At 35.3% G+C, this 22,374-nt stretch overlaps 1 protein-coding gene across 3 annotated transcripts; it reads left to right on the forward strand.

Annotated features, from left to right (window-relative positions):
* Nucleotides 1-553: 553 nt before the first annotated feature.
* On the forward strand, nucleotides 554-3,498 carry LOC110709409 (heat stress transcription factor A-3-like). 3 transcript variants are annotated; one of them, XM_021887628.1, is made up of 3 exons: nucleotides 554-705; nucleotides 914-1,353; nucleotides 2,240-3,498. In XM_021887628.1, the coding sequence occupies exons 2-3, from the start codon at nucleotides 1,024-1,026 to the stop codon at nucleotides 3,332-3,334; spliced, it is 1,425 nt and encodes a 474-aa protein (XP_021743320.1). In that variant the 5' UTR covers nucleotides 554-705; nucleotides 914-1,023; the 3' UTR covers nucleotides 3,335-3,498. The 3 variants fall into 3 exon arrangements, with proteins under 3 accessions (XP_021743320.1, XP_021743319.1, XP_021743322.1); XM_021887627.1 differs by having other exon boundaries at nucleotides 554-1,353; XM_021887630.1 differs by lacking the exon at nucleotides 554-705 and having other exon boundaries at nucleotides 1,216-1,753.
* Nucleotides 3,499-22,374: the final 18,876 nt, after the last annotated feature.

Below are 22,374 nucleotides of genomic sequence, written 5' to 3' on the forward strand. Positions count from 1 at the left end.
CTTACTAAGCTTATTAAGAATAATTTTAACCATTATTTAAGGTTTCACACATATTTTTAATAAAAAAATCGGTCCGGTCCAAAACCGGTTTTTATAGGATTTTGGATCGGACCGGACCGAAGACCGGAAAATGAATTTTAAGACCCGGTCCGGTCCGGTCTATTTTTTCGGTCCGGACCGATTTATAAACACCCTATCTATAAATAACCTGTACATTGTACGGGCTTTAGAGTATTAAGACGAAAACGTGTCGTATACAGTGAACACTGTTTCACTGATACAGTGATACTACTATGTCGGTTTAAGACGAGTCGTGTTTTTTCTTTAGTCCTCCCTTCAACCCATCAAATTTGATCGTCAGATTAAAAAAAAAAAAAAAAAAAAAAAAAAAAAAAAAAAAAAAAAAAAAAAAAAAACATCAAAGTTACACTCACTTGTTTAATGGATGAACACGATTGGCAAATCTCCCAACATCATAACTCGTGTTACTCCACCATTGGTTCCTCCATCTCACCCTTTCTCATTAAACATCGACCCCACCAAAAATATCTATTTCACTTCACCCAATTTGCAAAAAAAAAAAAAAACTCACTTTCATCAGTCATCACCCACCTTTCATCTAAAACCCAGAAAAATTCCCAGTAAACCCAGAAAACAGAGTACAGTATCCCATTTATTTCCAGGAACATTCCCACTAAAACAAAGGTCGGTGACCCCTTCATACTTTTACACCGCCTTACTTTGCTCAGATATTTTTCCCCTCTTTACTTAGTCGGCAAGTCTCCATGTTTATCTATAAATTCTCTCTCCTCCATTTTTTTTCCATTTACTCTACTGTGTTTTTTTTTTCTTTATAGTTTTCATTTTCTGCCTCCTTAATTTATGGATTCTGATGATAAAATGTTTCTCCCAGAAATACCCACTTCATCGTCTGCTCCAATTCCATCTGGGTCGACTTCGACTTCGTCTTTCGACCCATCCTCTGTTTTTTCTGAACCATTTTACTCAACTGGGTTTGATTCCATGACATCCTCTAATATCAATATCAATTTTCAGGGTTTTTATTCTCCACCACCTCCTACTCTTCCTTCGCTTCCTGCTGTTTTTGCTGCGGAGTCGGAAACTGAGCAGAAACCGCAGCCATTAGAGTGTTTACAGGGTACTCCAATTCCACCATTTTTATCCAAAACTTATGATCTTGTTGAAGATCCCAACTTGGATATGATTATATCTTGGGGTTCGCGAGGTGAAAGCTTTGTGATTTGGGATCCTGTGGATTTTGCTAGACTTGTTCTTCCTCGGAATTTCAAGCACAATAACTTTTCCAGTTTTGTTCGTCAGCTCAATACTTATGTGGGTATTTCCCCCTATATTTTCTATTTATTCTGCTGCTTTTTTTATTATTCAATTATGTTCAATTAATATGTATCATCATTTTGTATCAATTTTCAAAAAGTTGTAATTTTGGTTGTAAAGGGATTGATTTTGCTGTAATGTTGTGGGGTTGGTTGTTGTAGAGTTGTACATATTTTAAGATAAATGTATAAATGTTTTTTTAGTGAGTTGTGTTCTTGGTTGTATACATGGTTGGTCTATCTATATGTGTAATGAAGAGGAAATGCTTCTGCGATGATTGGGAATGGATCATACATACTTGAATCTTGATCGTGCTGTTCTTCGCATTTCCAGATATAACAATGAATTTACTGGTTTGGTTGTTTGCTCGAGTAACGGAGTTTCACCATATTACAAGGTAGAATCCGGGTTTTAATGAATTTTAGTTGTTATTACTGCTACATTACTTCAATTCATCTTTATGCATAATGGAATAGTATGTTTTATATTGTAAGTGTTACACTGGTTGCTTGGGTTCTATGTTGTAAAGGTAGAATGTCAGGTTATTGTGAAATTTCAGCTTGCTGTTGCTAATCACTGAATCAGGTTATGCTCTACTTGTTTCTTTTATTCGAAGTTCTTTTGTACTGTTGTATTAAGTAACTGTATGACTGAATTTTCGAGTGAAGTTGTATTAATGCAATTTATAACTGAGATTCCAAGTGTTTCAGTGTACTGATGCAGTGTATGACTGAATTGTCGAGTGTACCTGTCGTTTTGATGCAGTGTCTGACTGAAATATCGAGTGTGTCTGCAACTTGTCATGAATAGATGTTTGTATTTGGACTAGTTGTAATATTTCTCATGATTTAGCATTAATTCTGGACATTTTTGGTTACTTCAGGGTTTTCGCAAGGTTGATCCTGATAAGTGGGAGTTTGCGAATGAGGGGTTTTTGCGTGGAAGCAGGCAATTGTTGAAGAATATTCACAGGCGAAAATCCACTCAATCTCAGCAGCTTACCCCCTATGGAGGGTCATCATCTTCTGAGTCTGGAATTGGAAGTGAGATTGAGAAACTAAAGAAAGAGAAGAGTGCATTAATGCAAGAGGTTGTTGAGCTGCAGGAACAGCAGCGCGGAACTGCAGAGCATGTAGAAAGGGTGAAGGATAAGATTCAGGCTTCGGAGCAGAGACAGAAACAAATGGTTTCATTCTTAGCTAAAGTGCTTCAAAACCCGGTATTTGTAGACCGTTTGAAGCAAATGAAAGAACAAAGGTCTATTGTTTCTCCTAAAACAAGAAGGAATTTTCTGAAGCAAGCACATCAAGAAGCAGGTAGTTCTGGTACATCTCTAGAGGGACAAATTGTCAAATACAAACCCGAGTTTGAAGAATGGAGGAAGTTTCCGTCTTCTGATATTCCAATGACAAGTGCCCAAGATTATCTCTTGCAAGATGTGATGGGAATGTCAAGTAGTGGAGCACTGAGTGTGCCTTTTCAAAGTGAAGCTGTTCCTTTGGATGAACCTGCGGCAGCACAGGAATTTATGGAAATCCCTAGCTCAGTTGGAGCTGGCCTTTTGAGTTCTGGGATAGGAGATCCCTTTTCAAGGGGTCAGGTAGCTGCTCCTCAATCAGAAGCTGCAGGTGACTATTTTGTTTCATTTCCTGAGGAATTGGTACGACAGAAAACGTTTCCTGAATCCTCCTCTCCTGCAATTGGAAATATCAAGCAGGAGGAGGTCTGGAGTATGGGGTTTGATCTCAGCACAGATGTCTCAAGTTCTACTCCTGCATTTTGGGGCAACGTTGCCAGTTATGATATTCCGGATGTTGTAACTTCTTGTCCAGGCGAGTTTTCAGATGTCTTTGATTTAGGTTCTCTTCAGGCAGGAGGTACAGGAATTGAAAATTGGCTGGATGATGATTCTTCTCCTGGCCACCCTGAGAACGAAGGTTTCGAGTCAAAAGATAATGTTCCTAGGACTAATTCGTAGGTTGCACTTGCTAGCATAACGCGAGTGCAGCCCTATGGTGTTTTAGGTTTAAATTAGTACATAATTGATTGAACGAGTGATTCTATCATTTAATCTATAAATTTGTTTGATTGATTTTAGCTTCAGTTCCTCCAAATTTCCTTCTTTAATCTTATTCCATTTTACATAATGGATATGGGTATTATCCCCATCTGTTTGCTGATACATATTTGCTGGTTCTTCATTAAGTTTTTGGCTAATGACTGTATCTCCTGCTGAAAATTTCGTTGCTAACAGCTAGAAGTTTTTGAGTTATGAATGTTGCAGGTAGGCATGTGCAGCAACGTAACCAGGCTATGTGGTAGGTAGTAGGTACTTCTTACAACCGACTAAAGAAGAAGCAAGATCTGGTAAGCACTTTTTATATATAGCATATGAATTTCATGATTAGTATTATGATAAGACCTCAGTAATATAGTCTTTTAGCACACAACCTGTATATAGCTTGTTTTGATCTGTGTCAATGTCGGTGGTGAAACAGAAGGGTGTTTCTTAGTAGGATGATTATCAGCTGGGATCACTGGACTGGGGAGGAAGGAGGAAGGGGAATAGAGCGGTGATGTCATTTAGATATAGCTTCTTATCTTTCCTAGAGGTCAAAAGAAATGAGAGAACTGATAATTTTGGCAAACTGATTTCCCTAACCTTCATTCACCAGTAAAATCTCTGCTCATCATGCTAAAGTAGTCTCTCAACTTGTGTGCTTAATCCTTGATAATTAGATGTCGGGCCAGAGGTTAGGATCCCTGCTTCCTGCTTGAAAGGCGTATCATTCTTATCTATGTCAATTGGTTTTTGGCTAGAACACTTGAATAGATTTGCGAAATAATGTCTTGTACCTCTGAAGTCTGTCAGTTACCTTAAATCCAGGCTAATTCACTGGCATCCTTCTCAGTGATCTATAATCTGCCTTAGTAAAAGAAAAAAAAGATCAGGATCAACAAGCTTGCTTTATGTTTATCATATATCAAACTTCCACCATGAAATGCAACATTTTTGCTCAAAAATAGGCATCACAAGTTCACAAGCTTCTTATCAGAAAGAAGAAGCTCGACTCATCAAAAGACCTTGTTCTACAGATCCATTGTACTAAGCCATATTATGCTCCTGTAAGATGGTGTCTGCCTGAAACAACTGAGACATTATATATCTTATATCAGATCAAGACTTGAGTGTGTGTCATTAAATTTTCAATGACCTTCCTTTGTAGACCCAGCTCTGGATATAGTTCTACATCATCAAAAAAATATTTTGTTGTTGGATTATAAGGGTGAAAGCTGAATTGACATCTATAACGTGCACTAAATTAGAGTAGAATCAGTGTCCTCTTACCAAGCTCCATTTTTTCCCCCCTACCAATTTCCCTCCCCTCTTTTCATTCCCTCCTTATTTATTATTTTTTTTTATTTTGTATTTTTTCTGTTCATCATATATAGTGTATATTACTTGAAGATTGGACTAAAGATGTCACTTAGAGTAGCAGCAATATATAGTTACCTATCCACTTATTTCTTGTGCTGTGAGACCTTATCATGATCAAGTAACACTCTTAAAGGGCTAAGTTTGATCCATTAGTGGAAGAGATAAAGACGGTTGAAATTTAGGTAAGTATCCACTGTTTCTCTCAAAGTTGATTAAACTTGGAATCTATTGCAAGCTCACTTTCGTTCAATGATATTGGCAGGCTCATAAGATCAAAAGTTCGTAGATTTATAGATATATATGTTGAGAAATGAAGTCGTATTTTCTTATGTATGGAAACTTAAGATGAGGCACTCATGTATGGAATTCAAGTGTTGATATGTTTTTTGGTATCAAGACATAATTAAATTAGGCCATTGGCAGTGGCGGATCCAGGATTTCGGACTAGGGGTAGCACTAAACGCACGCTAGAAAAATAAAAGGGAAAAAACCAATATACACTTACCAACTTGAAACTCAAACTAAATTTAAGTTGGGTAATAAATCATCAAGTTAAAGTTTTTGCATAATGTATTGCGATTCTGTATAAAATGTTACCATCAAATTTCAACCATCTATACATTTTGCTATGAGTTATTATCACGGGTAAAATTATGTACACCATACTAGTTATCAAAATGTATACTTCGTATTACTATCAAATAAAATTAGTCAAATTAATAAGATATTACTAATTTTCTTCACGGACGAATTATCTATATATATTTATAAATATTTCATACTATTATTGTTGTTGAACAAATTTTTATGGGAGTTATTTTTATCTAATATATTATAACATAAATGTCAAGAAACTAAGAAAGTGGAAGTAATCTGGAAAAAAAAATCAAGTTGATGGAAGTCTTTTTATCTAATCTATTTGAATATAAATGTGTAGAAAGAGGAAAATTATTTGGGGTGGAAAAAAAAATAATAAAGCATTGATATTGTAGTTTTTTTTTTATTTATTTTTTTATTTAGAAAAACAAAGACTTAGAAAATACCAAAAAAAAAAGGTGAGGGAGAATCGAACCGCTGACCCCAAGGCACTCATAGGAAGCTTTATGACTTGCTTTGTATCGCTGAGGCAGGTTCTGTTTTCATGGAAATCATGCATTGTTTAATAAATTCAAATGAAGAGAATTTAGCAGGAAGGTTTTTTTATAAATAGTTTTTTTTTTTCGGGGGTAGCACGTGCCCCCCGGGTCACAATGTAGATCCGCCAGTGGCCATTGGTAACATTAATTAAGCATATTAGGCATTTAAGCGTAACTATGGTTAACTAATAACCTAATGACTAATTTGTCCCTAATTTTCCCCTAATAAAACCTGACTTTCCCTCCAAATTGGTTTCCCCCTTCTTATATGTCTGAAATCAATTTGCCCCTTTAATAAAAACCAAACCCTAATTTTCACGATTATCCTCAATTTATCACGATTTTCCCCAATTTTCACGAATTTCCCCCAATATTTTCAATGAGGACAGTTGTTCATCTTCCTTGGTGAAGCCAATCACCATTAACCCTAGAAGACTATTTTTCAAGTGCAGGGGTTGCGATTTTTTAGCTTGGATGAAGGAGGATGATATAATAAGGGTTGGTGATGATTTGGTGGTTGAACAAGGTGGTATTGTTGCGGTTAATTCAAGGCTGGATGAATTGGTGAACTTCATCAAACTAACTGTGAAGATGGCTCTGATTATGTACTTTGTTATGTTATTTGTTGTTGCTAAGTGTTGAATTAGGTTTAGTAAGGTGAATTACAATGTTAATGTTGGAGGTTATGTATTAGGGGAATTAATGAAAACTGATGTACTTTGGTTTGCTTAATGATTGAATAAAACTAGTATGTGCCCATGCTAATGCACGGGTTATAACTAAAGATAGCAGGGTTAAAAAAAAATTTATATGTACAATAGCCGTTAGTTGAACAAAAATAGTTAACACTTAGAAGCTAAAGTTCTAAAAAGCTTTCTTTTGTGTTGAATTGTTAGAGGTGGAAGTAAGTTCTTTATAAGTTAAGAAAAAAATGTACACATACTTGAAGAAATAAGGTTTATCTTTTTTTTTGATAGGGTGAATTGAAGCGAATACTTTAAAGTTAGATTATTTATTTATTTATTTATTTTTATCGGTAAAAAATTAAGTGCAACAATTGAATTGATATACTGAGGGTGTGAGATGCCGTATTGTGTTTGATCATGAAGCTATAGATAATTAAATATGTATACAACCATTAATTGGATTTGAGACAATTTTTTAGATATAAAGTATTAAGCCATTGATATATTTACTTTTAGATAATTAATAATAGACTTACACTTAAATATATAGAATAGATGAAAAACTAAAGTTTAAATACAAAAGGTCCTTATGCTGTTATAAAAATTAAATTGTATTGTACTGTAAAATGATAAATATTTACCAAATAAATAAAAAGATCACACAATTAATATAAGTACGTGTTACGAAAACTATACAGGTATAAAATAAAAAATTTGTATATCTATCATCATTATCCTTGATTCCATGCTCTCAAAACTTAAATGCAAAATAGTAAAAAAGATACATAGGAAAATCGAAACATTACATGGTATAAGGCATAAATGCAAAATAGTTGCCACTCAAATTAGGTGTTCAATGAAGCATATGCATCATCCACAAACATAAATCTTGTGAAAGAAACAACATAATATAGTTGTGAAAAACTTGAAACCCAAAAAAACATCAGTAAGAAATATTGTTAATTTCAAAGATAATAATCATCAATTCAACAAAGCAAACAAAAACTATTATTATTGGCCGTTAAAGAGAAAAAAAAAAGTGAAACTACTCACAAAATAGAATTTCATGAGGTCATTTTCCGACAAATACTGGATCAACACACATACACTACAACATATATCAAAAGTATATCATAAGATAAAAAATATAGAATAAAACACCATAAAATTACGCAAAATTGTTTCAAGAATATAATGTAGGAACAGAACGATCATATGTTATCTCACACCAACAGGAAACAACATCAACCTTTAAGCAGAAACTGAAGAAATTAAAAGAAAATCCAAAAATTAAAATTTTATATATAATAATAATATAACATTATAAAAAGATATATTCTGAATTATAATAAAATCTATGGATTATAATAGTTTGTAAAGTGAGAAGGCTTAACCTAAATAAAATATTAAATTTTTGCAACTTGACGGTTCATACTAATTCACCATATAGTAAGAGGCGTTGTGATTAATGAGGGGATTGTAATTGTTGAATTTAGGGGAGGTTAGGCAAGATAAGTGGGAAGATGAAGAGTGGAGGTGTCCAATTATCAAATCTGTAAAACTAATCTATCAGACTTTGTTTTTTTATCTATCAAGTTTTTTTTTTTCTTTTTTTTTTTTAAATTAAAATCTGATAACTGTTGGAGGGATTTTATATTTTTAGGTGTACATTTTTTTTTAATTTTTTGAAATTTATTTTAGTTTTTTTGTTGGAGGGATTTAGATTTAGGGCCTGTTCATATTTACTGAACTGAGCTGAACTGAACTGAACTGAACCGAACTGAACTGATTGGAGCTGAACTGAACTGAACTGATTGGAACCGAACTGAACTGAACTGAACTAAGCTAAAATGAATATTTTATGAGAGAGGGAAATTAAGAGCTGAACTGAACTGAACTGAACTGAATTGATTGGAGCTGAACTGAACTGAAAATAAGTAAATATGAACAGGTCCTTAGGCGGGATTGAATGAGAAATCTGGATTGGGGATTTGTTGCAACCTCATCGAAATGACTCTTAAATTATATATAAGATTGGTACTACTACTATTTGGAGTAACATATAAGTGTTTGCAATGCTTTTACTTCATAATAATGTTAATATGTGATTGATTTCTCAAAAGCAAAACATTACATCAACCCATAAGCTCAATGATTTGTCCAAATAACAGCGTTTCAAAAGCAAAAACACGTAATATTAAAGTTTGACACTTCCAGTTAACTAAGAAGCAAAAACCCATGCACTATTTTAAACAACTATTAGGACACATCCCAGTTAACTAAGAGGCAGACTGTGATGCTGTGATATCTCCCTTAGCTCTCTTTAACCTTGGTTAGACTCTTAGTGGCTGTGATGATGATGCCATTGTTTCTGGTTCTAGTTGGCTCATAGATACCCCTTTTCCCTTCTTTTTAAATTTGGTTGCTTTTTATTGGTCCGACGTGCTGAGGTTTCACCTAAGGCAACCTTTTGTTTTCCAGTCAAGCCGCCTTGGCATGTTTGTGAATTATGCCCAAATTGTTGGCATTTGCCACATTTGCCAGTCCTAGACCTATTCCCTTTGGCTTGCTCAACCTTTTCTCTCCTCATATTCCTTTTAGGTCGTCTTATTCCTCTTTTCATGGCTGGTGGGGCAACCTCTGGATAATGACTATCAGGCCATTGCTCCACATCTGGTATGGCCTTGATAGAGTTGCCATAAGCCATTTTGTGCCTTGTGACAGAATACCACTCACTGATGTAGAGCCTAGGGTCTTCATTTGAGTGCAAAATGTCCCTCATATCATGTTTGCAAGGCAGTCCAGTCAGTTGCCAAGCATTACATACACATCTCTTCTCTCTTAGGTTGACAAGAAGCACAGATTTCCCATCCAGTATTTCGAATTCTCCATCTCCGGACTTCAAACTTTTGCAGGTCCTTTATTCATGGCTAATAACTTGCAGCCTTCTCATGATGTTAGGGCACACATCATTTCTCCAGCTCTCACATGCCTCCTTTTTGGTTGCCATTCTAACCATGGTTAGCCTTCTAATACTTGCATTAATAGTGATTACAAGAGATTAGCATTTGAGAGTACAAATTAACACTAAATCAAATTAGGCAAGGCAAGTTGAATACCTTCAAGCAGAGTCAGCACTGGTCTGCATCTATCAATGCCCATGGTAGAGTTGAAGCTTTCAACAAAGTTTGATTTGTTGGTATCACACTTCACAGCTGGATTGAAGGCATGCTTTGACCATCTTGATTGCGGTCCAAGCATTGAGAGCCAAACAAGAGCTAGGGGATTGGCCTTCTACAATGCCTCCATTGCCTTTTTAAAGGTGAATGGATTGAATGCTCCAACAGCCTTCCAAAACAATTAGAACATCAATAAACCAGGAAATTCACTCTTGAAGTACTTGACCAAGTGTTTGCAACAATACCTTCTGCCTACTTTTGGCCACATTTCACTGATGGCAGGTGTAGTGATGAATCACATTTATATAGGATTTATAGGCACGTTTATGCTAAGTTTATAGTTGCTTTTTAATTAGGTCTTTTAATCGCTTTTTAGGTCTTTTAATCACTTTTTATGTCGCAAATACATAAATTGTTTTTTTTGTGCTCTATTACGCTCCGTTTGTGTTTTTCTTAATGTTTCAGGTGATTTCAGAGTCATTTTGACACTTTCCTAGTGTTTGGAGTTGATTTGGATGATGTTTGAATGAAAGTCGATGAATTTAGTTCATTAATCGAAGATCTCATGTTCGTGGATGTTGACTCTGAGGATTTTATTCATGAAAAATGAAAATAGCATTTTCAATGATCGTTAGGCACTTTTTGGAATTGAATTTGAGTTAGAAACGAAGTTAAACGATGTTTTACAATTTGGTAAAACTAACTCTTGTTCACTCTTTTGATCATAACTTTAGTTCTACATATTGGATTGAAGCAATTCAAATTGTGTTGGAAACTAGACTTGAAGTGATTTCCAACAATAGGTCACATGACTTTATAAAATATCTAGAACAAAAGTTACAACCTCTGCAAATATGCCCTGCGAACCAGCAGACGACCAGCGCCCGAAGCTCGATACACCCAGCCACGACGAGCTTCTGCCTGGCCCGATGGATACCCAGCGGGCGCTGGTTTGGGCGTGGCTGGCAGCTCGTGATGGGCCTCGTTTTCCCACCTACGCAAGCTTCCTTGACTACGATTCCACTTGTCGCCTTAGTCGACCAATCATAATATGTCTTATGTAGTTGCTATTTTTTCTGATTTTATTTTATTTTATTTCTTTAGATTAGTTTTAGGATAATATAAATACTCAAGGGATATTATTTTTCCCTTATGCCTTTTTATACATTTTGTTTTATGTTTGTTTTAGTTTTCTCCCTAGCCCTAGTTTTTTATGGACAACTCCATGGATTCCTCCATGGATTTGTTCTTGAATTTCTTACTTTAATTTATAGAGGTAATTTATTTCTTTATTTTTATTATGATTTCTTCATTAGATTTAGTTTTTATTATTTATTTCATGCTAGAGTAGTTTATTTCTAGGGTTTGGGAATCCATGTTTATACTTTATTTCTTGATTGATATTATTTATGATTTGATTATTGATATCTCTAATTGATAGTGTTTTTCTTATTAATCTTGCAACCTGATCAATTGTTTGATTAATTCTTGTTAATAAGAGTTTGAATCGAAAGATCTTACTTTTAGAGATTTACCTACAATTAGCGATTCTGATTATGTTAGCGACCGAACTACATATGTTGAATTGAGAGCGTTAAGACCCGACCGTAGGCTTAGCTATTGCTCTAGATAATTGATTGATTGAATTGTTATTGATATTTGATAGATTTAGAACTAAAAACATGGTGAACCATAACCCTAGGTATTTTTATTAATTATTTTATCCTTCTTTTATTTTAGACTATACTTTTATCCCAATTTCGTGACATAGTTTATTTTCTCCATACCTTGAAAGCTAGATTGAATAGGCATCTCTATGTGGATTCAACCCTACTTACCCTACAAACTTTGGCGCCGTTGCCGGGGAGACGACTTAATTTTATTTAGCTTCTTATTTGGTGAGACTATATATATATATGTTATATATATATATAACATATATATATATATATGTATGTATATATATGTATATATATATATATATATGTATATATATATATATATGTATATATATATATGTATATATATATACATATATATACATATATATATATATATATATACATATATATATATACATATATATATATATATATATATATATATATATATACATGCTTATTTTTTCTTTTTTTCTACTAATTCTTGTGTTTGCAGGTTTCTCTTGCTCTTTTGTGGATTTATTTTAATGGCTATTTTTTATTTTCCACAATTTGAGAATGAGGTGTTTTGGAGATATTTTTATAGGCTTGGTGACTTTGTTGGTCCTAATCATGGAATTGAAGAATGGAATATGTGCTTAGTGATTTATGAGGGTCTAAATGAAGAAACTAGGTTTATTGTTGAGTCTATATTATGTAGTGAAGGATCTTTTGATTAGGATTTTATTGAGTGGTTAGCTAGAGATATATATGAGTGGGAAATGACATTGTATGCTAAACCAACTTTAGGAAATTTCTCTTCTTTCACTAATTTGACCAATACTCCATCCCATTGCTATTGTCCCCATTCCATTGCAATTCATATGATCATGATGCCTCTTCTTGTTCTTACAATAACTCTTTCATGCACGTTCCGAATCCCTCTCCCAAGTATGAAGTGCATTCTATTGTAAAATCTAGTGCCTTACCATACATTTATGATGATGATGAAGGGTGGATTAAGAATGAAAATTTTCAAGAGAGCATTTATGAATTAATAGGTATTCAAGATGAGAACAAGGTGCATATGCTAGATATTTTTGAGGATGGTGAGCCATTATGTGATGAATTATTGGTGGAGGAATCATTAGATATAAAAATTCAAGCTTAAGACTCTTGTGTTGAAAAGCTTTTAGAAGAAGGGGAGATTAATGGTGCAATCAAGCATGATGAGCCAACATTACCTTCTCATTATGTTCCATTTATTGAGAGTCTTAATCTTGTGAATTCATCCTCTTTGCTATGCTCTTCTGAGATTCTCAAAGTATCTCCATTGCATGACAGTGGCAAAGTGGACCTTGATGTTCATTCAAAGAGGTTTATATTGCCCAAAGAACAAGTAGAGAGAAGTTGTAAATTCTTTCCCTTTTCTTTTTATTTTGATTATTCTTCCTCTTCTTACTCTTCTTTTTCTTTTAAATTCTCTTCTGATTTTTCTAACCCCCCTGTATTTCAAGATTGGTGTGCTTGTATTCAAGCCATATGTGGTGCTCAATGATATGTTTGCAGGGGCGTATGATAAGTTACTCAAGGCATTGGATTCTTCCGATTGACGAATTGAGTAGGGTCGTGTGGGACCTTAAAAACTAGCGCTAATTAGGAGGCAACCCAATTTTCTTTTTGTGCTTTTTTTCTATTTCCTATTTTTATTTCAATTTTTTTTCGTTATTTAAATAATAATGGTAATGTGTGTTCAAGTGATGAACTTTGTTGCTAGGTACAAACATAGCTAAGTTCCTTGGTTATGTCGGCTAGCGTATTACAACAACCGATTGTGGTGGAGGTGTCTATACCTTTTGATGCTCCCTTCGCTTACCCACCCCTTTGTGAGTTGTACCTCTCCCTTATTTATGCTTTAGTTCCTCTTTGTTCACATTGAGGACAATGTGATGTTTAGCTTGGGGGAGGATGATTATAATCATCACTTTTGTGCATGTTAGTTGTGTTTAGTTTATTTTTTTATTGCTTTTTAGGTGTTGTATGGTTTGTACCATTCATTAGGAGTGAGAGTTTACATACAACGAAAAACAATGTATTGCTTTCTTAGTTTTTTTTAGTTGTTTTGATAGTGCATACTTGTGTTTTGACTTCGAAGCGTGTGCAGATTTGGTTTGACTATCCTGAGCTTCTTTTGATTTTAGTTATAATTCTAAAATTCAGTCGGTCTGTGCTATACATTGCTAATTGCTTGACATTGTGTGAATCAATTGAATGGTTTGTGGAAGATTGGTTGTCCCATATCAAGTATAGCTAGCCAATTCTCTTGCTAGGTCATCTTACTTTGTGTTTGTGTGATTGATGCAATTTATATTTCAATGACTTTAGCTTGAGATTTATTAGTAATTTGATTATGATTCACGCATGCCGCATATGATAAAGGCCATGTTCTTTAGGTAGCCTTCATATGATATTTAGATACATTTATTCCCTTTTTGCTCACCCATGTTGTTGCCTTGCCCATTCATTGATATATAGCTACATTACAAGCCTCTTTAGCCCCATTGGTTACTATTTCCAAGTCTAGCTATCTTGGGGAGCTTATTGATGTGGTGTCGTTTTTTGAGTGTTAAGCTTTAATTTATGCAAAACATGGTGGAATAAAGATGGAAAAAAAATTTGTATTTATAGTTAAGAAGTGTTACTTGAAGCTGTGAAGAAAAAAAAGAAAGGAAAAAAATAAATAAAAGCTTGTTATGTGTACTTCAGTGAAAAAGCCAAAAAATTGAAAGAAAAATGCAATGAAAAAGGAAAAGGAAAGAAAAAATTATTCATTACGATGTATAATTAATTTCAATCTTGGTTCGATATAATGTTTTGGAGAAAGTTGGTGATGTGAATCGGAGTTAGATCATTATTTGATCGCATTAATGTTTTTGCTCCCCAAGTTGGCTTTTTACTCACATTTTCCTAAAATATTATCCTACCTCTTTACCTTAGCCCCATTACAAGCTTATAAAGTCCTTTTGATCGGCATGTCTCTTTTGTAATTGAGTGAACATTATCTCTTCTTATCGTCAAATTACCCTATGTTGCATCAAATAATTATATTCTACAAGGTGTGTGGCGAAGACTAGCTTGATTGGGAAATCGTTTGTGCCAATTTTGGTTTCAATTGTGGATCATAATGTTGAGTGGTTCTATTTGTATCCGAGCTAGATTTTTGTCTTAATAACTTTGATTGATTATTTGCTCGAGAGTTGGTGTAGGGAATATTTCAAGCATTAATCCCCAGCTTGAACCCCACTATGATCATACACTAAAGTACGGTGACGTCCAAAGGGAAAGAAGATAGAGCAAAAGAGTCGTCAACAAGTTTTTTAGGAACTTGTAAGCCGTTCACGAGGTGAAGGTTACACCCCTTAACGATCCAAGAGATCGTCAACTCCAATAATAAGGTCTTGAACCAAATAGGGTTCGGGGATGAAGGTACAAATCCAACCTAAAAGAGATTGAACCTACCCTAATAATAGGCCTCTACTTTATTCAGATCGTATTCATGTGCGCTTTCTGACTAACATGCAATCAATAGGATTACCCTAAACCTGTTTATCTATGTTGGTTGAATATTAATGCACAAATAAATCTATTATTGGCGATCACTTGAATTATAATCATATTAACCCTAAACAAGATTATTAATTATCTTATTAAGCATGATTAAAAGTACAAATTCCCTTTAAACATGCATAAAAGGTGTGATCAAGCAATAACAATAAATATATCAAGCAACATGATCATAAAAATAATTATAATATTCATGTCAAAGAATAATAATAGCAAGATCCTAGGCATGATACTAACAAGATTAATAACAAACCCTAGCATGTCACTAAACAATAAAGATCAAAGCATTGGCCCTAACATGATACTAACAATCATAAATATTAGGAAGAACATAAAAAGCATCATAACAATCATATTTAATATTAAAGTTACCCTAGACATGATACTAAGAATATCATAATAACAACCTAAACATGATTTCTACATCATAATATCAACTAAACCATTAAAATACTTACTTTGATGCCTCGTACCTCTTTCTAATAACAAAATACACACATTAGTAACTTCAAGGAAAATAATAAACAAAACAATTAAAGTGGTTTACCAAAAAAGGATGTATAATTGAAGGGTGAAAGGTGATATGATGTGGCTACAAGGGGTGCCTCAAATCATTGGTATACCTTGTGCTTAGTTTGACATGGATTTTTTTTTAATGCAATGATCATATGCAAGAAAATAAATGCTCATTTTTATTAAAAGGGGAAAAGAAAGAATCTACAAAATTAATCTAAGAGAAAAGAAAGGTGCCTAAGCTAGACTTATTGGGGAAAAGATAAATAAAGAAAAAGAAAAAAAAGATGTCATGAAATCTCGTTGTTGAAGCTCGCCTCTTATCTTGTGTTGTTTACTTTATCATCACTCGCTCTTCTTGTTAACTGGAGGCATGAGAAGCTTGTTATTATCAATCAAATGCTGTATAGCCTCCTTTAGCTTCCAACAGCTCTCAGTGGCATGACCCCTACCTTGATGGTACTTGCAGCGCACATTTGGATTCCAACTAGGCAACCTCTTCTCAAGTGGGGGATCTTGAAGAGGTCCAATAGGAGTAATGAGTCCCTTGGCATGGAGTCGATCGAAAGCATCATCGTAGCTAATTCCAATAGGGGTAAAATCCCTTTTTTGTTGCTTTCTAAATCCTCGATTATCCATGGCTAAGATCTCATTAAGGTAAAAAGTACCAACACTATTACTAGAGTAGGTGTTTTCGGAAGAAGAAGGATAGTCGTTCTTTTTCCCTTTACAGCCACTGTTACTATTATTACTAATCTTGGCCTTCTTGTCGCGCGGAGGAACATGAAAGAGATTTGAATCAATGAAGTCTTGAACACGATCCTTGAGGGCGAGACACTTTTCGGTAGTGTGACCGCGACCTTTATGGTATCGACAATAGGAATTTGGATCCCAATTGGGAAAACGTTTTTCAGATAGAGGGTCTTGATTGGGACCAATGGAGTGAATATGACCTTGATCATGAAGACAGTGAAAATCTTCATTGTAAGTCATTCCTATTGGTGTGTATTCTTCAACGGTCCGTTTTACCCGTGGCTTAGGAGCATTGAGTTCTTCATTAAACCCTTGGCGAGAATTTTGTTCGATGACCATTACCCGATTTGCTAGTCCTTTTACCACATTCAAGAGCATGGCAACGACATCTTGCAATTTTCGAATGTCCTCTTTTAGATTTAACGAGTCTTTCCTGGTATTATCTAAGAAAAGACTTTCATCCTCCCCAATCATGGCCACTTCATCGAGAGAGGTTACATAAGCTGTCTCGATCATGGGCTCTCCTACAGGTGTGATAAGAAGCGATGGATCGAAGGATGTTTGATCTTCTTCGATGGCTAGAATCTCAGAAGTTTCATTGTTATCGATCAGATCTTGAATAGCTTCTTTGAGTTTCCAACATTTCTCAGTGTCGTGACCCTTTCCTTGGTGATATTTGTAGTGCTTATTAGGGTCCCACTTGGGTGGCCTGGCTTCTGGAACTGGATCTTTGATGGGCCCTATGGGCATGACTAGTCCTTTGTGATGTAGCTTCTCGAAAGCTGTTTCATAACTCATACTAAGTGGAGTGAACACTCTTTTTGACCTTTGGATTCGCGATTTAGAGGCGTTCGTGGCATGTACCTCATTAATGGGAGAGGAAAAAGAAGAATGGTCATTCTTCTTTCCTCTCGCACTATTGTCTTTCAGAAGGTCATCTTCAATGTCAATGCCTATGATATACACAGCCTTGAAAGTATTCAAGTTGTGTTGGTACTTTAAGTGCCTTGAATACTTCCCTTGGAGATTCTTAATAAACATCCTCACAGATTCTTTTTCGATAGGAGCCTTGACCATATTAGCGGAAGTTTCCCTCCATTTGTTGAAGAAAGAAGTGAACCCTTCGTTTTCTTTTTGTTTTAACATCTCAAGTTGTCTATGGTCTGTTTCTTCTTGGATGTTGCACTTATATCTATCTATGAAAGCTTTTTCTATGGACTCCCAGGTGGAGGTTTTTTCTTTCTCGAGAGAAAAGAAACATTGCTGGAAAACGGTCTCGAGAGATAGTGAGAACAGAGTGGGGAAAACCTTCTTATCGATACCCTTAATGTTCATTATAGTTTTAAAAGCTCTTAGATGGAAGTAAGGGTTATCTGTTGCCTTGAATTTAGGGATGTCAGTGGCGTTGAACTTACGTGGAAGAAGTTCCTTGTCTAGTGAGACCCCTTGTGAATTAAGGCCCTGAAATTTATAGTCACTAGATAGCTTGCTCAAACTTTCTTGCATAAGGTTCATTTGTTGTTGCTTCACAGGGTCATCAATTTTGAGGGTTAAAGCCTTTAACACCTCAGTCACGTCATTCAATTGATTCCTAAGTTCATTGACCTCTTCTTGACTTGCCATTATCTTTTTAGCCTTCCTCTTTTGACGAATTGGTTTATCAAAAAGTGAGGCTTGAATAAAGAGGTTGTCCTTGATTAATCGCCCTTCTCTCCTCGACCAAGTACTATGGAAAAGGAATTTGGGGTATTCATTGTTAATTATTTGACTCAAACTTTATTCAACATGCAATGGATGGAGGAAGTGAAGAAAGATTGGAATAGAATGTGAAGGAAAATGATGTAGATGGGGGGATATGAAGAATTAGGAATAAAATGTACCCCCAACTCAAATGACGAAAAGACTGACTCATGCATGAACCTAAGACATGGTCATGGTGATATGTACTCAAAGTGTGTGCTAAGACTAGTGAAGGTAGGAGACATGTTCAGACTCGTGTCATGACCATGTGGCTAGACTATGTGACTAGACTCAATTAATGACATAATAAGGTATTATTGACATCGAAAATTAACCGAATTAATTAGAAAACTCAATCAATAATCCGAACTGTCGTCAAAGCGACAGGACTGGCGCCGCACTGTGTAGTGTAGCGCTAGACGACAGAGCTGTCGCCAGGCGCCACACTCCACAGAGTGGCGCTACAGTTCAGACTTTGGCGCCAATGCTGGAGCTTCAATTTGGAACTGTTTTCGGTGTTATTAATCAACAGGGGATGCCTAAATTCGTACTAGGTCAATTCTGATTAAAATATTAGACTTTATTTATTCAAATTAATTAATTAATTAATTAGGCAAAGTTCTTTAAGTCATTAATTTATTTAATCTCAACACAAGTCAAACAAACGGTTAAGAAAACATAGTATATGCACAACAAATAATGCACAATTAGTCAAGTAGGCACAATATGATGCAATGAGTTTGCAACCTAACCACGACTCTAGTTCTCTAAAGTTCGGGATATGGTTTAGTCAATAGAGGGCCCATGGTTAATTGTCCGGATGCACCGCGCGGAAGCTTAACTGTGAAGGGTTGGCGCGAGTGGATGGGACACCGCGAGTTTAGAAAAACTCGCTTCCATGGTTTGGTGAATTCAAAATTCTCGGATGTACCCTTTGTTGCTCAGAGCGTTCATCAGGTAGATGGAGCATGAATTCCCAGAGGGTTATGTCCATATGTAGAACACATATGGGTTTCAGAAAAGTGAGAAAAACTCAATTAGGAAGTAGGATCGAGCAAACAATACGAAAAACTGGTCGAAATTAGAACGCATATTTCTGGCTCGGTATTGGAAGAATTTGGCGCCAGCAAACAGAGATTGGTGCCAAGTTTTAGCTGTAGCGCCTGGCGACAAAACTGTCGTCTGGCGCTACAGTTAAAATTCCGGCGCTAATACTCTGGTCGCTGACACTAATTCCTACATGCCTGAGCAGCTTTCTGTGCTCGACAAAATTTTCCAGTTTCGCGCAGTGTTATTTCGGTCCTAGTTGTGAAAGATATTCCTCAAATTTCCTACGTGTAAAAATCCTATGTTTTAACTCATTACAGATGATCTTTCCAATGAGATCTTTTTTATGCATATGACAATAATGTTAACAAAAATTACGCACACGAAATACTTAGAACGTTTCGAGTCTCATCTACTCATTCTAAATCATTGCCGAAACAAATTCAGGAATTAAAATAGAAATCCTCCCAGTGGAGTCGCCAAAACTGTAGGGAATATTTCAAGCGTTAATCCCCAGCTTGAACCCCACTGTGATCATACACTAAAGTACGGTGGCGTCCAAAGGGAAAAAAGATAGAGCAAAAGAGTCGCCAACAAATTTTTTAGGAACTTGTAAACCGTTCACGAGGTGAAGGTTACACCCCTTAACGATCCAAGAGATCGTCAACTCCAATAAGGTCTTGAACCAAATAGGGTTCGGGGATGAAGGTACAAATCCAACCTAAAAGAGATTGAACCTGCCCTAATAATAGGCCTCTACTTTATTCAGATCGTATTCATGTGCGCTTTCTGACTAACATGCAATCAATAGGATTACCCTAAACCTGTTTATCTATGTTGGTTGAATATTAATGCACAAATAAATCTATTATTGACGATCACTTGAATTATAATCATATTAACCCTAAACAAGATTATTAATTATCTTATTAAGCATGATTAAAAGTACAAATTCCCTTTAAACATGCATAAAAGGTGTGATCAAGCAATAACAATAAATATATCAAGCAACATGATCATAAAAATAATTATAATATTCATGTTAAAGAATAATAATAGCAAGATCCTAGGCATGATACTAACAAGATTAATAACAAACCCTAGCATGTCACTAAACAATAAAGATCAAAGCTTTGACCCTAACATGATACTAACAATCATAAATATTAGGAAGAACATAAAAGGCATCATAACAATCATATTTAATATGAAAGTTACCCTAGACATGATACTAGGAATATCATAATAACAACCTAAACATGATTTCTACATCACAATATCAACTAAACCATTAAAATACTTACTTTGATGCCTCGTACCTCTCTCTAATAACAAAATACACACTTAGTAACTTCAAGAAAAATAATAAACAAAAAAATTAAATCAAATAATAATTGAAAGAGAGATTTGAGACCAAACCCTAAGAAATTAAACCTTTCACGTCTAGGGCGAAGGAAACTTCGAATATGGCTAGGTGTATCTAAGTCTAATGAATGCGGAATTTTGTATTTGTGAGAAGGCTAGTTTAGAAAAGAGAGAGAGAGAGAGAGAAATCAAGAGAATCTTGGTGAGAGTTGGTAGATTGTAGATGATTGTGGATTGTAGATGAAAATTGATGATTGTTGATGAAAATTGATGATTGTTGATGAGAAAACGGAGGTTTTAAGATGCTATTTATAAAGAAAATCAACCAAAAAGATAAAATATCAAAACAGAGTTCTGACGCAAAAAACTAAGTTGGCGCCAAACGCTGACCTTGGCGACAGACGCCAAGGCTAGCGCCAGGCGCCAAGCGTAGCATCAGGCGCTACAGCTAGCGTTTGGCGCTGACTTAGAAATTCACGCGTTTTCTTAAAATCAGATAGAAATTGCCGTACAGGAGGATAAAATCGTATTTTTCCTCAAAATGTTCTTTGATTCTAATAAAAACTCTGAAAAGTCAACAAAAGTCAATTTATCAATGCTAATTAAATTAGGAATGAAAAGAACCTTCTAGAAGAATCTAGAAGACTAAAACCATTCCTAATTGCATTAGGAATGATAAATCCATATTAGGCCCTCCTCTAGATCATTGGGCCGCACATAAGGCTCAAACCGGGCCCAGTTCAGTAAATTGGCCATAACTTCCTCAATATTCATCCGAATTGGGCTTATAATATATCGTTGGAAAGGTCTTTTCAAACCCTATCCAACTACACTACTATTGGACCCATATCATGGACCAACCAAACTGAATTGGTTATTTTCTTAAAATAAGTTTTCAAAAACAGAGAGAAGAGAAAAAAAATTAAAACTTTCCGCAACACTAAACTTTCCACACTTTCACTTCATTCGATTATGATTTGACGTGAAAGGTACTCATCACTGGGTTTGGTTTTGGGGAGACACAAATGGGTGTCTACAGTTGGATTGGTCTTATTCTGCTTCCCTGGAAGTCTTATTTGTCTTGTTTCTCCATCTTGAATCTAGTGTTGCTTAGGGACAATCAACGGTTTAGTTTGGGAGAATTTCATGAATCACATTTATATAGGATTTATAGGCACGTTTATGCTAAGTTTATAGTTGCTTTTTAGGTCTTTTAATCGCTTTTTAGGTCGCAAATGCATAAATTATTTGTTTTGTGCTCTATTACGCTCGGTTTGTGTTTTTCTTAATGTTTCAGGTGATTTCAGAGTCATTTGGACGCTTTCGTAGTGTTTGGAGTTGATTCGGATGATATTTGAATGGAAGTCAATGAATTGAGTTCATTAATCAAAGTTCTCATGTTTGTGGATGTTGACTCTAAGGATTTTATTCATGAGAAATGAAAATAGCATTCTCAATGATCGTTAGGCACATTTTGGAATTGAATTTGAGTTAGAAACGAAGTTAAACGATGTTTTACAAATTGGCAAAACTTACTCTTGTTCACTCTTTTGATCATAACATGAGTTCTACATATTGGATTGAAGCAATTCAAATTGTGTTGGAAACTAGACTTGAAGAGCTTTACAACGATAGGTCATATGACTTTATACAATCTCTAGAACAAAAGTTACAGCCTCTGCAAATATGCCCTGCGAACCAGCAGACGACCAGCGCCCGAAGCTTGATACGCCCAGCCACGAGCGAGCTTCTACCTGGCCCAATGGATACCCAGCGGGCGCTGTTTTTTGCGTGGCTGGCAGCTCGTGATGGGCCTCGTTTTCCCACCTACGCAAGCTTCCTTGACTACGATTCCACTTGTCGCCTTAGTCGACCAATCATAATATGACTTATGTA

This window comes from Chenopodium quinoa, unplaced genomic scaffold, assembly GCF_001683475.1.
Source record: "Chenopodium quinoa cultivar QQ74 unplaced genomic scaffold, ASM168347v1, whole genome shotgun sequence".
NCBI classification, from domain to species: domain Eukaryota; kingdom Viridiplantae; phylum Streptophyta; class Magnoliopsida; order Caryophyllales; family Amaranthaceae; genus Chenopodium; species Chenopodium quinoa.